The sequence below is a fragment of the Trichosurus vulpecula genome, chromosome 5 (assembly GCF_011100635.1).
Source record: "Trichosurus vulpecula isolate mTriVul1 chromosome 5, mTriVul1.pri, whole genome shotgun sequence".
NCBI classification, from domain to species: Eukaryota; Metazoa; Chordata; class Mammalia; order Diprotodontia; family Phalangeridae; genus Trichosurus; species Trichosurus vulpecula.
In genome coordinates, this window is record NC_050577.1 from 248,911,013 (window position 1) to 248,929,044 (window position 18,032).

General features: G+C 39.7%; 1 protein-coding gene across 2 annotated transcripts in view; it reads left to right on the top strand.

Annotated features, from left to right (window-relative positions):
- The window catches only part of PTPRB (protein tyrosine phosphatase receptor type B), a 165,442-nt gene that overhangs the window by 108,200 nt on the left and 39,210 nt on the right, over positions 1-18,032 (top strand). For both annotated transcript variants that reach the window (XM_036759249.1, XM_036759250.1), the window contains 6 exons: positions 2,769-3,032; positions 5,559-5,828; positions 6,797-7,060; positions 9,870-10,133; positions 11,663-11,944; positions 17,036-17,314. In XM_036759249.1, coding sequence (XP_036615144.1) covers positions 2,769-3,032; positions 5,559-5,828; positions 6,797-7,060; positions 9,870-10,133; positions 11,663-11,944; positions 17,036-17,314 — 1,623 coding nt within the window. The remainder of the gene's footprint in view (positions 1-2,768; positions 3,033-5,558; positions 5,829-6,796; positions 7,061-9,869; positions 10,134-11,662; positions 11,945-17,035; positions 17,315-18,032) is intronic.

Genomic DNA, 18,032 nt, shown 5'->3' on the forward strand with positions numbered 1-18,032 from the left:
CACCTGTGAAGGAGAGGAAGAAATGTTACTTGGCAGCAAATCTAGGCCGCAGGGCCCAAATGAGAGACATTTCCATTTTTAATCCGTTTTATCTCTTTAGCTTGAATTCAACACAGCAAACTAAAAAGGACCTTCATGAAATACAATATTGAGTGGGGTTTCTATGGAAATAGTTAATAATGTCATCATCTACTAAGAGGCATTATCTCAAGTTTAGCAGTCTTACTCCAAACTCTAACTGTGCTATGACCTTGGATGGTTGCTTGACTTGGGATGCATCACTTTGTCTGACTATAAAGCAAATATGAAAATAGGCAATTTAACTATTGTAGTAAGACATTTTAATAGCCTAGGAGGAAAATTGGGTTGTGTGTGAAATGCATTATTATCTCTCATATGGAGGAAAGGGTAATTCAGGGTCAGATTTCATCAGGAGGGGTATAGACAAAATGCCTGAGTCTGGTAACTGCTAGGTTTGGGTGGTGGGAAGGCTAAGAAGGAGCAGAGATATATAATGGAACATTCTGTTGCTTGCTTACCTTTTCTACTCTACATCCTGTCCTAATCCCCGACCACCACAAGCTTTCCTTAGAAATGTAGTTATCCTTTCCACATGGGGCACAATGTCTCCGCAATCTGGAAAATCTGTGTAAAATTTTTTGACCCTCTCTTCATACTAGAGAAATCTAATTTTTTTCTTTTTCTTTTATAGCGTGTTTATAGCACCTTATTGTAAAATTGAGGTTAAGTATTTGGTCATAGGCTCTGTGTCATCTGCTGACCTTCACATGTCATCTGTGGTATCCGCAAAACTCCCCCAAAGTTCCCATTTAGTTTTTTATGCCAACCCTAGATATATTGAAACCACAATGGGGAAAGTTGCGATGTGGAGGGGATAGCTATATAGTTCATTAGATCATTTATTTTAAATAAGCCTACTACTTGCATTGGCCTGGTACTTCTGCGTTTCCACCAAAGCCCAGGCCAAAATTAAAGGCCCTATGACCAGAAGATTAAGGAAATAAAATTTTAGAAGAATCAGGATCGAGATCATGGTCTAGGTCAACTAAGGGGCCTTAATCAAAAAGAGATGAGATAGAGATGATGTTTGTCCTTGGCTTGACACTTTGAGGAAAATTCTATGATTCTGTGAAGAGAAGGTGGACAGGTAGGTGGAGATCAGGGAATGAATGGAAAAACAGGGTGATGCATATTTTTTTAATTTTTTTAATTAAATATAAAGACAATTTTTAACATTCATTTTTAAAATTTTTGTTCCAAATTTTCTGTCTTCCCTTTCTCCTCCAGCCCTTCCCCCTCCCTAAGATGATAAGCAATTTTATACAGGTTATATATGTGCAATCATGTAAAATATATTTCCATATCAGTCATCTTGTGAAAAGAATAAAAAGGTGAAGTTCTAAAATGAAAATAACTGATCAAAGGATCGTCTTGTTGTTGTTGTTTTGTAAATGTGCCAGAATTCTTTTTAAGCCACTAAAAAGGCCATTTCATTTCAAAGTTCTTCCTTTCAAAGCCCTGGTCTTTCTTTGAATGTCAATTTGAAACCTGGTAGGGAAAACAATGTCCTCAGCCTACTCCCAGGATGTAGTCCAACCTGAGTAATCCAAGCAAAGGGTAAAATGTCATGACACATCTTGCTAGACAATGGAGAAACTGGCCTCCGTCTGGAATAAATGGCTGGGGCCCTGGGAGGTCTAAAAATAAAAGAGGTTTGCTTGCGTGAAGTAAATGTCTCTTCCAGGTAGCTGGCCTCGCTTTCAGTACACTCCAGATCCCCTCAAACTGGCCGAAGGAGTGTGATTACTCTTGCTACTAAATATTTAAGCCCCGATCTCTGAGTCTCCCTTCCTTCCCATCTACTCTTTGTGCCTGGTTTTACCCTGAAACTTCACTGCCAGCTTAAGAAGGAGCAAGGCACAACAGAGAGAGTATTTGTCTAGGTGGAACAGTGGGTGGAAGGCTGGATGTAGAGTCAGGAAAACCTGGGTTCACATGCTCTCCTAGACGCTTACTGTGTAGCCCTAGGCAAGATATTTAATCATTTTCCCATTTATAAAATGAAAATAATTATTGCCCCTACCTCAAAGGGTGGGTGCAAAGGTCAAGTGATTTAACTGGTTTAAAGAATCCTACAAACATTAGAGTGCCGTGTAAATGCGTGGTGTTGTTGTTATCTGGATTCAAACCCTGGCTCTGCCAATCATTGCCTGCATGGACTGGGAGAGCCCTAATGACATAGTGTGAATGGAGAGCTGGCCTTGGAGATAGAAAGACCTGGATTCAAGTTCCATCTATGACATACTGGCTGTATGATCCTGGACATTTAACCTCTCAGTGTTCTAGGCTACACTAAGATGATAAGTTGTAGAGAAGGTGCCGACCTAAATTGGTAGATGGAATTCTCTATCTGGAAGTTCCCTTTAGCAGTGAATTCATAGGTCCTGTCCCTATTCCTATGACCTTGGACCAGTCACTTTTCTCTGGAACTCAGAGTCTTCATCTCTAAAATTAAGGGGTTGGACTAAAGGGTCTCTAAGTTCTCTTCCATCTCTAAATCTATATTATGAAGTCAAGCAGAAAAGCCAGATCGAGCCCCTTCTATCTTCATTTGAGTTCCTACAATGAACCTGAGACTCTCGCGAGGCCAAACAGCAACATATAAAAACTTTGAGTTGACAATATTCCCAGTGAATTATCAATGTTATCTCAATTTTTTCTTCTTTTTTATATTTCTTTTTCTTTAGCTCCCAGTCCTGTTAAAAATATACATGTTTCTTCTAATGGGATGACAGACAGCCTGAAAGTGAATTGGACACCTGGTGGAGGAGACGTGGATTCATACACAGTGACGGCATTCAGGCAGAACCATAAAATTGATTCACAGACCATTCCCAAGCGTATCAATGAACACACATTTCACAGATTAGAAGCAGGGGAACTGTACCAAATTGTGGTGGAGTCCATCAGTGGTTCTTTGAGTAACCAGGTAGAAACTCTTGGTCGAACAGGTAAGTGTTACAATGAACAAAGGATCTAAGATAATAATAGCAGGTCACTTATGCTGGGAAATTGATCCACAGAGCATTCTTTAACAATCCCAAAATTTGACAAAATCACAAAATATCTAAATTCACAGAAAGTAAATTTTGCAATTTAAAAATAGATTTAAAATTTATTGCAATAACAAGGATCATTTGTATAGCTTCCCCTCTCATATTTATGTGTTTTTCCTTATTGTTGCTTATTGTATATAAGAAATGGAAATTTAATTGTAGGAATCATGTGGTTCAATGAATAAATGAATGAATTATTAGTGCCCAAATGAATTCTGGTTATACTTTTACCTGTCAAAGATGATAGAAATTTAGGTTCTGATAATTCATGTTGTATAACTGTAGGTGTTTTAAAATATTCTATTTAGTTGAAGAATGATTTTCATGGAGGTAAAAGTGTATATCTATTACACACACATACCACAGCTAAAGATAAATTAGCTAACAGCCACAATAAAGGAAGAATAGGTGCCCAATTCTAGGAATTATACATCTGCTTCATAATACAGTATAGTATGGCATGGTATGGTATGGTATAATATAGTACAGTATACTATAGGATAGTATAGTATTAGTATACTATAGAATAGTATTAGTGGATTAGTATAGTATAGTATTAGTATACTATAGAACAGTATTAGTATAGTATAGTATTAGTATAGTGTAGTATAGTATAGTATTAGTATAGTATAGTATTAGTATAGCATAGTGTAGTATTAATATAGTATTAGTATAGTGTAGTATAGTATTAGTATAGTATTAGTATAGTATAGTATAGTATTAGTATAGCATAGTGTAGTATTAATATAGTATTAGTACAGTGTAGTATAGTATTAGTATAGTATAGTATTAGTATATTACAGTATAGCATAATATAGTATAGTATAGTATTAGTAGAGCATAGTATAGTATTAGTATAGTGTAGTATAGTATAGTATAATATAGTATTAGTATAGTATAGCATTAGTATTAGTATACTATGGTATAGTATTAGTATAGCATAATATAGTATAGTATAATACTAGTAATAGTATTAGTATACTATAGTATAGTATTAGTATAGTGTAGTATAGTATTAGTATAGTATAGTATTAGTATACTATAGAATAGTATTAGTATAGTATAGTATTAGTATAGTGTAGTATAGTATAGTATCAGTATACTATAGTGTAGTATTAATATAGTATTAGTATAGTGTAGTATAGTATAGTATTAGTATAGCATAGTATGGTATAGTATAGTATTAGTATAGTATAGCATTAGTATTAGTATACTATGGTATAGTATTAGTATAGTGTAGTATAGTATTAGTACAGTATAGTATTAGTATAGCATAGTGTAGTATTAGTATACTACAGTATAGTATTAGTATAGCATAATATAATATAGTATAGTATTAGTAGAGCATAGTATAGTATTAGTATAGTGTAGTATAGTATAGTATTAGTATAGTATAGCATTAGTATTAGTATACTACGGTATAGTATTAGTACAGTGTAGTATAGTATTAGTATAGTGTAGTATAGTCTAGTATTAGCATAGTATAATATTAGTATAGTATAGTATTAATATAGTATAGCATAGCATAGCATAGTATAGTATAGTTTAGTATGATATAGTATAGTATACCATTTTATACCATATTATGTTATATCATGTCACATCGCATCATGTTATGTTACATTACATTATACTATACTATATTGCATTACATTATTTTGTTATATCATATTATGTTACTTATTAATTGTGTGTCATACTTCTATTTTCAAGTCTTAACTCAATGGTTTCTGAGATCCATTTCAACTCTTCAAATATTCAAATAAATATTCAATGATTAGCTAATCCTCTTCTTGTTACTAATTTGTTAAAACAAATTTGTGCCTTGGTTAGCACCCTGCTTAAATAGAAATGTGTTTTCATTTCACAAGTTTTACCTTTCACATCTAGATACGTCTTGAAATCCTAAGAGTTCACTTCTACAACTTCCCTTGAAAATAGAAGTGTAACAAGAAGCACAATTCATTCATTCCTTCCACAAATCTTAAACATTAACTTATTAATGATTCATAGATAGAGTTAAACTTCAGTTAGAACCTAAAGACTGGGTAGAATTCTAGACTCTCAAAAGCCTTCAGGTCCCTGGTTTTTCACCAGTTCTCCAGTTTTTATCAACACCATTCTCTTTTTTCTCCTCTGTATATCAGTGGTCTAGACACAGAGTGAAATGGAGACTTGAAGCAGTTATCCAGGTAATTTAGGCCCAGAACCACTTTCTCTAAAGCCCTTCTCATGTGTAGATACTTCACAGGATTGTTTATGGGGGAAATGATTTATGATTTTAAGGTATCACGTGAGCAGACATTGTTTCTTGTTTCTTTGTTCATCGAGCCAGTTAAAAATTTTTTCTCAATGAATTATTATGCCCTAGAAATTCCAACCTGATCTGGTTCCCTTCCCTTTTGTTGTTGATATTCGCAGTGCCTGCATCTGTCCAGGGATTATATGCAGATAACGCATACAGTAGTCACTCATTGATAGTGAATTGGCAAGGAGCAGCTGGCACGGCGGAGAGATACGATATCCTGCTTTTAAATGAGGAAGGGACCCTGCTGAGCAACAAATCGGAGCTGGCTTCAGTAAAGCAACACAAATTTGAAGATTTAATACCAGGAAAGAAGTACAAGATACAAATATTAACTGTCAGTGGAGGTCTCTTCAGTGCTAGGGCTGAAACTGAAGGCCGAACAGGTAACTAAATGAGGCAGCTATGTAGTACAGTGGATAGAGCTCTGGGCCTGGAGTCAGGAAGACTCATCTTCCTGAGTTCAAATCTGGCCTCAGACACTTACTGGCCTAGACACTTACCCTGGGCAGGTCATTTAACCCTGTTTGCCTCAGTTTCCCCTTCTGTAAAATGAACTGGAGAAGGAAATGGCAAACCACTCCAATATGTTTGCTGAAAAAACCCTAAATAGGGTCACAAAGAGTCAGACACAACTGAATAATAACAATCTTTTTCATCCTAGCCTGAAAGTCAGGAAAACCAGAGTTTTAAGTCCCTCACTGACACATTTCTAAAATTAAAATTGTTCATGGGAGGCAGTACTGAGTAGTGACTAGAGAGTCAGTCTTCATGCCAGGAAGATCTGGGTTCAAGTCTAGTCTCTGAAACATACTGGGTGTATGATCCTGAGGAAGTTAACATCTCAAAGCCCTAGACAGTTCTTCAAGACTATAAGTTGCAGAGAATGCATTTGTGAAGGAAGATTCCTTATTCAGGACTTTTCTCATTGAAAATTCAGAGGCCCAGTGTCTATCCCCTTTTAAACAAAGCCTGGTTGCAGTGGACTGCTATTTTGGTCCCTGGCAGCTCTCGAAGACCACCAAGGAAGGTGTAAAGGTGTAACGTGGGAGGCCAGGAAAGAGTGTCTGAAACAACCTCGTAACTTAGGATGCATATGTAATTGAAGAACTTTGGAAGACATGAATGTGCAGGATATCTTCTCATGTTTTATCAGTGAAGGAAGTGTCCACACCTATAAGGCCATCGTGTGGATATTCAATGATGGCCACTCACTAGTAATCGATATTAGGGTTAGGGGTAGGTCTTCCTGGCTTCAAAATCCACTTTCTCTTCACTATCACCACCCTGCCTCCCAATGGGGCAGGTATTCTAACTTTGGTATTCTAACAATCTTTCCAATTTACGATGCCAGTCCCAGCAGCTGTGACCAATCTGAGGATCACGGAGAATTCCACCAGCCACCTAGCGTTCACCTGGACGACCTCCGAGGGAGAACTAAACTGGTACAACATCTTCCTGTACAACCCGGACAAGACGCTTCAGGAGAGAGCCAAGGTGGACCCTGGAATTCAGTCCTGTGCTTTTCAGAACCTGAGGCAGGGCAGGATGTACAAAATGGTGATTGTGACTCATAGCGGGGAGCTTTCAAATGAGTCATTTATATTTGGTAGAACAGGTAAGGACCCCCTCCCCCACCCCCTCCCAAAGCCGCAACACAGAATAAGCAAAGTGCTGGTGAACTTACCATTTCTTCACTGGCATATGCTTTAAAACTCAGAGAATATCTATTTGATGACATTATAGTATACATATGTGTGTATGTATATGTATATGTACAGATACACACGTGCATCTATACGTATGTGCGTATACACCTGTGTGCATATACACGTGTGTGCATATGTATACAGACATGTATGCATGTCTGTATACATATATAGTGTGTGTATTACGTATATGTATATGTGTGTATATGTGTGTGTATGTATATGCACATATAGACATGTATATGCATGTGTGTATATGTATATAGTGTGTATGTTTAAAGAAAAAGACGAATGACTTTTTTCCCCAAACCTGAATGTAGATTTAAGGTGGCCTTTGGGGTTTTGGGGTGGGCAGAGCTGTGATTGTATTGGCAGAAGGATTCCCATTCTACCAATGCACATTGGTAAGTGTTCTGCCCTTATTTTCACAGCCAGCATGTGTCTGCTGCTCTTGTTGGTCAGTTGTTCTGCAGTCGTGTCCGACTCTGAGGTTTTCTTGGCAAAGACACTGGAGTGTTTGCCGTTGTCTTCTCCCATTCATTTGACAGATGAGGGAACTGAGACCAATGGGGTGAAGCGGTTTGCCCAGGGTCACACAGCTTAAGTGTCTGAGGCCAAATTTGAACTCAGGAAGATGAGTCTTCCTGATTCCAGGCCCGATGCTCTATCCACTATGCTATCTAGTTACTCCGATATGTGTTGGACACTAGACTTAAACCTAGGTCTTCCTGGCTTTGAGGCCAGATCACAGACCACACCGCATGGTGTGGTAGCCCTTGTTTATATACTCTCTGACTCTCTGTCTGTCTCTCTCTCCATAGATACATACACAATACATATATACACATACACACATACATGTCCACTATGTGTATATATATATCCACAAGCATGTGTATGTACATGCATATATACACATGAGCACATGTATAATGCATGCGTACATATCCATATACATGCAAATATATATGCATAAATCCAAATATATACATATACATATGCATATATAGCTATAGAGACAGCTAGATAGAGACATAGAGAGATATATAAATATATGTCTATATTTCTCTATCTAGCTAGCTCGCTACATCTCTATATGTATGATAAATAGAGATATAGCTAGCTAGTTGGATATTGATATATAGTCTATCTATATACATGGAGTATGTGTGTATGTGTATGTGTATGTGTATATGCACACACACACACATATACATATATATAGATAAATATATAATATCCTTTTTTTGGGCACTCTCCCATTCTTTCTGACTATAGCCGGTTGCCACTCCAATATTTTAGTTTAAAATGAATGAGTCTTTACTGATATTCTCAGGGACTCTCTGATTCACTGTTACCAGGCCCCTCCCCTCCTCTTCCCTTGTATCTTCTTTCCTGTTTTCCATCAGCACAGACACTATATAAAATAGGCGGAGAGGAGGGAAACCAAGGGGAGGGAAGGCCAGAGATGAGTGTCTGAAACAACCTCCTTACTGAGCATGCATATGTAAATGAGGAGCTCCAGGAGACACGAATGTGCAGGACATCTTCTCATGTTTCGTTGGAGGATTTGTATATCCTGTGATATACCAACTGACAAAGACCACCTCTGCTCATGTATCCCAAATGGGGGTACCATACTGACTCATTAGTTTTTCCTCTGCTACCTCTGTCCCCACCTCTATTTGGGGGTGTGGAAGTGGGAGATGGGCCTCATCTTTGCAGCAGCTAGGTGGCACAGTGGCTAGAACTAGGACTGGAGTCACAAAGACTTTGGTTAAAATCCAACCTCAGACACTTACTAGCTATAGGACCCTGGGGCAAGTCACAACCTCTCTTTTCCTCAGTTTCCTCAACTGAAAAATGAAGGCAACAACGGCCCCTACCTTGAAGGGTTGCTGTGAGAATCAAGTAAGGTGATGTCTGTCAAGCACTTAGCACAGCGCCTGAAGCATGGTGAGGACTATAAAGAAGCTTACTTCCTCATCCTTCAGTTATGAAGGTGATAGTTTATATGTTGTGATTTCAGATGCTTGTAAAAAGGTCCAAAAAAAAGTTCCCCCTATGGAAATTTCTTTTCTAAATTTGAAAAGGATGTGGAGGTGGGTAGGAAATCGTTATGTTCCTTTGCTGAAAGATAAATGGTAGGGCTATTTTTAATTTTTAATTTCACTCAGTTGATATATGGTTTTTATTCCATTGAATTAACCAGATGTTTTGCTCAAAGAGAGGGAAAGCCTTTCATTTCTGCAATTGGTGATAATTATGAAGTGTAAATGCCCCTGGGAAAGGTGACACATTCTCACTAGGGTATAAATGGCTGATAACAAGCCCTGTCCTGACTGTTGAGCAGATAACAGATAACAGAGTAAAGAAGGGAGCTCAGCTATCCCTGAGTGTCTGAAGAGTAGCTGAAATAGAAGGGAGCCCAGAAAGGGGAGACTGAAGAAATAAGCATAAACCTCACTTGCAGCACTTCTCTCTTGGGTAGACCCCGTCTGAAAATTCAGCTTGATGGGATTAAACAGTTCAGATGCTGAGTGAAGTAAAGAGATTATGATTCTCCTCCCAATATACCTGTATGTACCTAAACTCTGAGATAAGGAGGAAAGATCAGGCTGTCTGCCACTCAAGCTAAATTTGATGCATGTGGTCCCAGAAGCCTTTGTTCATCACTGTTAGTGTGTACTCAGTAGTGATTTTTCCTTTTTGCTTCAGTCCCAGCCCCAGTGAACAATCTCAAGGGATCCAACCAGAACCTGACAGACAGCCTCTGGTTCACGTGGAGCCCTGCCCCTGGGGACTTAGATTCTTATGAACTGATTCTTTACAACCCCAATGGCACACAGAAGGAAAATTCGAAGGCAAAAGACCTCACAGAAAAGCATTTCCACAGCCTTGTTCCTGGGAGAAAGTATACGCTGAGTGTTGTTACTCATAGCGGTGACCTCACCAATACCATCAATGCTGAGAGCAGAACAGGTAAGATGCACGGTCACTATGGTCCAGGTGTCCAGCTGTCCAAAATGGAACCACCCTATGAGACGTTTGGAGGTTCTTGGGAGATAGGATTGTGATCATATGAACACTTATGGAGATAAGGACTGAACCTGTGGTTTCACTGGCATAGGGAACCCCTAGATCAAGAAACCCCCTCTCCCAATGCAGACTGGCACCTTCTCTTCTGATTTTAGAGAGCTGGCTTGGGCGCTGAGAATTTAAGTGATTTACCAAGAGTCCCAGCAATATGTATCAAAGGCTCGACTTGAATCCAGGTCTTCGTGACCCTGAGGCCAGCTATTTACACACTACTCCCCACAGCCTCTCATTAAATTTTAGTTTAAAACTCAACAAACAAGAAAATCACGGGTGCGCTACTCAGAATCAACCCAGTTTACATTTTAATGCTACCAGTGCTGCACAGTCTAGTGCCACCTTACCTTTCTACACTTATTTCTCATTACTTCCTATAATTATACACTATATTCCAGCAGAATTGGCCACTTCCCTGAACTGGGGATTACATCCCTCATCTTACTACCTTTTACAGGCTATATCTCATCATGTTAATAGCAACTGTTTTTGTTTTGCCCAGAAACCCTGAGGGTCGTCACCTCCCAGATTGATTTTTTTCTTTTTTTGAGAGGCCATTCTCTGCCTCATTTCTTATTAAGCCTTAATCACTGAATGGGTGTTGCCTCAGTAAATCTGAGACCTATTAAAGACCTTAGATTGAAAAGGCCAATGTCTCCACTGTATCCTGGGCCATCTCCAGTCATCCTAATCAATATCTGGCCACTGCATCCAGATGGCTCCAGAGGAGAAAGTGAGGCTGGTGACTTTGCACAGCCCCACCACCCCCCCTTCCTTTGTAAGCCCTCCAACTCACTTGCATGTCATGGCATCGCCTCCTTGATGTTATGGTTCTCTTTGAGAATGAAGGATGAAGAGCAACCCCATGCCTAGAATAATCTGCTTCTTCCTCCCCTCCATCTCTTGGAATCTTTAACTTTCTTCAAGGTTCAGCTCAGATGCCACCTCCTACAGGAAGCCTTTCCTGGTTCCCCCTACTAGCTAGTATTTTTTTTTCCTCCTAAAATTACTTATGCTTACTCACCTGTGTTAAGTGTAGAATGTAAGCCACTAGAGGGCATGATTCAATGTCTAGTCCCATAGCGTTTTTTCAATAGTAGAGTCAAGCCAATAAACATTTATTAAGTACCTACTATGTGCCAGACACTTCATTAAGTGCTGGTTATACAAAGAAAGGAATGAGATAATCCCTGCTTTTAAAGAGCTCACAATCTGATGGAGGAGACATAAAAAGAAGCTAAAATATTAATATTAATAACTGCTTGCGGAAATAAATTAAATGTTTACTTCCTTGTCAGAATGGGATTGTAAATATGAGCGTAATAGCAGACCTACAAGAAAAGTCTTATTTTGTATCATTTAGACCCAATATGTAACTTATAAAACCCACGCAACTTTTCACTTTCTTTTCTATACAGCACCAAGACCTCCCAGTACTTTGTCCTTTGCTGATGTGGCAAACACCTCCCTGGCCATCACATGGCTGGGTCCACCAGATTGGACAGACTATGATGACTTTGAACTGCAATGGTTTCCAAGAGACCAACTCACCATCTTCAACCCCTACAATAACAGAAAATCAAAAGGGCGCATCGTGTATGGTCTTTATCCAGGACGATTCTATCAATTCAGCGTCAGGACTGTCAGCGGTGAATCCTGGAAAACCTACAGCCAACCAATTTCCGGAACAGTGAGGACAAGTATGTCATTTGGGGGACTGGAGGTTCTTAGGAGGTGGTAATAGGTGGCAGAAGCACCATTTGATCATTTCAGTGATGGTTACTCTAAATCTCCTGTTTGGCTTATGGAGGATTGGTTTTGAATTCATGTGGAAAACAATGTGAGTTATAGACCTGTCGCTTTTTATATCTACCATGATACTAAAAATAATCCACTCTGTGATCAGAATCCTCGAAAGACTGATATGGGCTTTGCAAAACATTAGCATCTGCTTTGTTTAAGAGAATTTTTTCTCAAATGCTTTCTTCTTTTCTTTGTCTTTTCTTTCTTTCCTTTCTTTCTTTCTTTTCTTCCTTCCTTCCTTTCTTCCTTCCTTCCTTCCTTCCTTTCTTTCTCTTTCTTTTTAACAAAATGCTTGTCTTTCTTATCTTTGTTTCTTGGAATGGTGGTTTAATTTCATAGAGCGTAATGGATTCATGAGACATATTCAATGCCATGACCCAATAAATAAGAAGCCATGAAATGCAGGGAAAGAGGACTCTGAGTCAGAGGACCTTAGTTCAAATTCCAGTGCTATCATTTACTATCTATGTGACCCTGGGAAAGTTGCTTAACCGCTCTGATTCTCGGTTTCCTCATCTATAAAATGAGGAAGCTGGCATCAGTGATCACTAAGGTCCCTTTCAGCTCTAAATAGAATGTTTCACTGAGTAGGTAACCTCCCGACCCTGGGAAAAGAGAGAGAGAGAGAAGGAGAGAGAGAGAGAGAGAGAGAGAGAGAGAGAGAGAGAGAGAGAGAGAGAGAGAGAGAGAGAGAGAGAAATATGAGAGTGAAATATGAGAGAGAAATATGAGAGAATCAGCCTCTAGAGAAAGTAAGTAGTCACCTATATAATGTGTCTTCTGGGACACTAAAAACTCACCTAACCACAGTGCCTTAGAGTTCCACCACTAGTTTTATTACTTACAGCCTTTTTGGAATCATCCATTCATTCATGTCAATGGTGAAAATGGAGACACAGTAGTGAAAACCCTCTTATTTGCTTCCTATTCTCTGCCCTTGGGGTCTGTGACTATGTCTTATAGCTCTAACGTTTCCCCAGAGTATATTGCATGCTAGGTATTGATTGTCTGTTTAGTTGAGAAAGGTAAGAATGGAATCTGGGAATTGTTAGGGGCAGGGAGGGATGTTGAGCAAATTTTCATAGAAATCAAGCCTCTACTCTTTTTACTTAGACATTTCAAGATCCATGAAGTATTGTAAAGTAATTCATAGTCATTTAATAGTGAATGGACTAGTAACTGGAAGGTCTTCAGATCCGATGGAGAATGGCTTTTAATGGTGGCTAGGGTTGAAGGGTATGGGCAAAAGGCAGGGAGAAGAAGCTAAAAGATAGTATTTTCCAATGGTGGTTTCAAATTCAAATAGAAATGGAGGCTAATCCATACATAAGGATTTCTGAAGGCTGGGCCACATATTGACTTAGAAACCTACGTATTGTCTACATTTTATCATATATATATATATTATTATTCTTTCTGTTAAATATTTTTCCAATTACATTTTTATCTGGTTTGGGTGGCACTTGGGAGTCTTGTGGGCTGCATACTGCCCCAGGCAGTATGTTTGATACCTTTGTGTTTTACAGACTAGGTCCCAGACCCAGCATTTTTTAAATCAATCACCCGGATATTAGAACAGAGAATATATTCTTTTTTGCAGGTGGTATTGTTTGCAGGGGATGCTATTCTTGGGGAAATGTTTTACTCCTCTGAAATTACTCTGAAAGATGCAGGATGACTGAACATGTACAGTGATGGGGGGAGAAAAGAAGGATTATAAGATTATAGGTCTAGGGTTAGAAGGGACCAAAAAGGCTACTAAACCCAACCCCCTCATTTTACAGATGAGGAAACTGAGGGACAGAGAGGTTAAGTGACTTATCCAGGCTAACACTGCCAGGAAGTTCCTAGGGCAGGATTGGAACTTAAATATTCCTAACTCCAAGTCCAGAGCTCTATCTACTGCTCCACTCTGACTGAGTCTAGGGGTTCATGTTTGGGAACAGAACTCAACTTTATAGTCACCTACATTGCCAGTGGGGCAGCTAGATGGTACAGTGGTTAGAGTGTCAGATCTGGAGTCAGGAAGACTCATCTTCCTGAGTTCAAATCCAGCCTCAGACACTTTAGCTGTCCAGGGTTATCCCTGGACAAGGGACTTAACTCTGTTTGCCTCATCTGTAAAATGAGCTGGAGAAGGAAATGGCAAACCACTCTAGTATCTTTGCCAAGAAAACCCCAAATGGGGTCACAAAGAGTCAGACATGACTGAACAACAACAACATCGCCAGTGGCGTTCATCCACCACCCGCACAAATTGATTATTCATTCAATTCAATGATTATTGTGCATCAGAAAGAAAATACAAAATGTCATTTCCAGGGGATCTAAAAACTGAGGGAGTCAGGAAGGCCGGCTGCCTGAAGGTGATCGCAACTAAAGTGAATCTCGAGTGGAGCCTAGAATTTCAAGAGACAAAAGCAAAAAGATCGAGATAGGATGTCCTGTATGGAGAACAAATAAGCCAGTTTGCCTGGAATGGAGGGTGTGTGAGAGCAATTCACTTGTAACCAGTGAACCAGATCATGAAGGGCTTTAAATGTCAATAGAAGAGTTTGTATTTTATCTTTGACATTATCAAGTCAGCAAGTATTTTTTATTAAATTCCTATTATGAACCAGGCAGCAGGAAAACCACTGAGGAGTCTTTAGCAGGGGTAATGACATGATCATACTTGACTTTAGGAATTATGAGCAGCCTCTCTCTCTTCCTAGAGTCTGACATATAAACATTCATATTCGTGGGCAGGTGCATGCCCATCCAAAATAAACACAAGCAGTTTTATACACATAGGAGCAGCAGATCACAGATTTTGAAATGGGAGGAACCCTTAGAACCCATCAGATTTAGCCCCCTCCTTCTATAGATGAGGAAACTGAGCCATAGATAGGCTAAGTGACTTTTCCTGGGTCACACAGTTAATAAATATTTGAGGTGGGATGTGAATCCAGAGTATCCTGATTCTAAGCTCAGTACACTATCAGTTCAATACACATGAAACACTCTACACTCACACAGGCCCTCTCCTCACAGCTGAGAAAATTAAGCCTGAATGGCAGGAAATAGCAGAAAAGACCTCGTACCTGTACTTCATAGTGACAGCAACCCTCACAATCATAACAGGCGCAGAGTGCATTTAGAGCCCTATGACCTGATCCTTACAGGTGTTCCATTTGGAAAGCAGAGGCAGGCTTAGCCTTAGCCACGTGGAGCTCTGTTAGGCCAGAGGCCCAGGTGAGATGCCCAAAAAATGGTGTCAAACTAGCTTTGCTCCTCTGTCTCATGGCCCCTAATATGAATAAAAGGATTATTTTCCCATCTTCTGGGGGAAGGGGCTAGAAGTCGACCATGGTTCTTCCCCCCCCCAAAAATTAAAAATAACCCACACATATCTATACACCAGATTGTTTCAACATCTACCCATAATGGTTAACAAGCTATCACAAAGTCAGCAGGATGGCCCTGTATTTTCCACCATCTTTGTCACACAGGTCACAAAACCTAAGGGCAGAGCAGAGTGGTGGCTGGGCAGAAGGACAGCATCAAATTAGCTGCCTGATTAATTGCTTGGACTTATGGATAGGATTGCTTTCTCATATCAGTCTTATCTCACACACACACACACACACACACACACACACACACGCATATCCTTTTACAATACAATAACTGCAGATAAAATGTGTGTACTACGAATGTCATTTATTTTTAAGTAATATCCTAGATCAGCAGTTCTCAAGTTTTTTGGTCTCAGGACCCCTTGACACAATTAAAAATTACTGAGAACCCCAAAGAGCCTTTGCATGGATTATATCTAGTTATATTTTCTGTATTAGAAACTAAAATATCTTAGTATTATTATGAAAATTGTTTTGACCTCAAGAAACTCCTGAGAGGGTCTCAGGTACTTCAATCTGCAGTCTACACATCTTTAAAAATATTTTCAAAATTGTATTTCAAGTCAACAAACATCAGTTAAATTCTTATCATGCATCAGGCACAGTGCTAAAGCACTGAGGACACAAAAAAAAGGGCAGAAAACAGTTGCTGCTCTCAAGAAGCTCACAGTCTCATAGGGGAGACAATAAATGACCAGCTGCATATGAACAAGCTAGAGAGAGGGGAAAGTAGAGATAATCTCAGAGGGAAGACATTAAGGTCCAGAAGGACCAGGAGAGGGGACAGCTAGGTGGCATGACGGATAGAGTACCAGCACTGGAATGAGGAGGACCTGAGTTCAAATCAGGCCTCAGACACTTACTAGCTCTGTGACCCTGGACAAGTCACTTAACCCTATTGCCTCAAAAAAAAAATGTGCCAATTAGCAAGTCTTCCATCAACTTTACTTTCAACTGCAGCTGGTTCAGTGATACCAATGGGGCCATGAAATACTTTACAGTAGTGGTGAGAGAGGCCAATGGTGAGTCTCAGGAATTAACAATACTACAATTCACTGAAATGCTTTCCCAGAGAAACCATAGAGTCTCTTCTGAGAGTCTACATGCTGTAGAAACTAAGACTTGAAGGAAGCCAGGAAAGCCAGGAGGTGGAGATGAGGAGGGAGAGAGTTCAGGGACAGCCAATGAAAATGCCTAGAATGGAGCGTTTTTGTGCAGGAAGATCAAGGAGGCTAGTGTCACTGGGTCACAGAGTACTTGGTGGGAGCAGGGCAGGTAGAGAATAAGGGAGTGATTCCTTAGTATTAATTTATACGTATTAATTAATTAATACGTATTAATTTCATTTTATTTAAAAACAGTATTTTGAGAAGGGGTCTACAGTCTTCACTAGACAGACAAAGTGGTCCATGACATCAAAAAGAGCTAAGAAGCCCTGGCCTAGAAAGCCTTTTGAGTTATAGGAGTGGCAGCTATTATTTAGATGACAAGGTCAGAATTAGTTTTGCCCAGATGAGCTGAAAGCAAATACTACCAACAGGAAGAACCCACTGCCAAATTCTGAATCCATTCTATTCCTCCGCGCTCCAGGGCCAGACAAGATACAAAACCTACATTGCCGTCCACAGAATTCCACAGCCATCGCCTGTTCCTGGATCCCTCCTGATTCTGACTTTGATGGGTATAGCATTGAATGCAGGAAAGTGGACACCGAGGAGGTGGAATTCTCCCGAAGGTTGGACAAAGATAAATCAGTGCTTAATATCATGACGCTCGTCCCCCACAAGCAGTATCGTGTGTCCATCAAAGTACAGTCCGAGGGCATGACAAGCGAAGTAGTGGAAGAAACAACAATCACTATGATCGATCGTAAGTACTCATCTCTGCACCACCACCCCCTCCCCCAAAGTCAAAGGGGAGAGTTTTGCCATCGTCCATTAGTTTTGGTAATGGTTGTTGTCCTTCATTCTAGAAGAGGACCAAAATGGTATCACAATGTTGGGGTCAAGGTACAGTGTATCTGACTGTGGTATAATGAGAGAGGAAAAGGTAAAGAGAACAAGAATTTATTAAGCACCTACTATATGCCAAGCACGTAGTACTTGAGGCACCCAGGTGCCCTAGGAGATAAGAGTATTGGGTCTGAAGTCAGGAAGACTTGACTTGAAATCTGGCCTCAGATACTTACTAGCTGTGTGACCCTGGGCAAGTCACTTCACCCCGTTTGCCTCAGCTTCTTCATCTATAAAATGAGCTGGAGAGGGAAATGGCAAACCACTCCTGTATCTTTGCCAAGAAAACCCCAAATGGGGCATGGAAGTGTCAGACATGACTGAAACAAATGAATGATAATCACAGCATCAAGAGTCTATCCTCTCATTATACCACTGAGGAAACCGAGGCCCTCAGTGGTTAAGTGACTTGTCTAAGGTCACATAAGTCTGTACTGTGTTGGACCTTCCCAATAATCTGATTTACTGTCCCTTTGGGAAGAATGAAGAGGGCAGAGCCAATATCCTAGAATTGAAATATGAAGGTTTCTCTCTATAGGGCATCCTCAGTGTAAGCAAGGTAAGTGACCTTAACA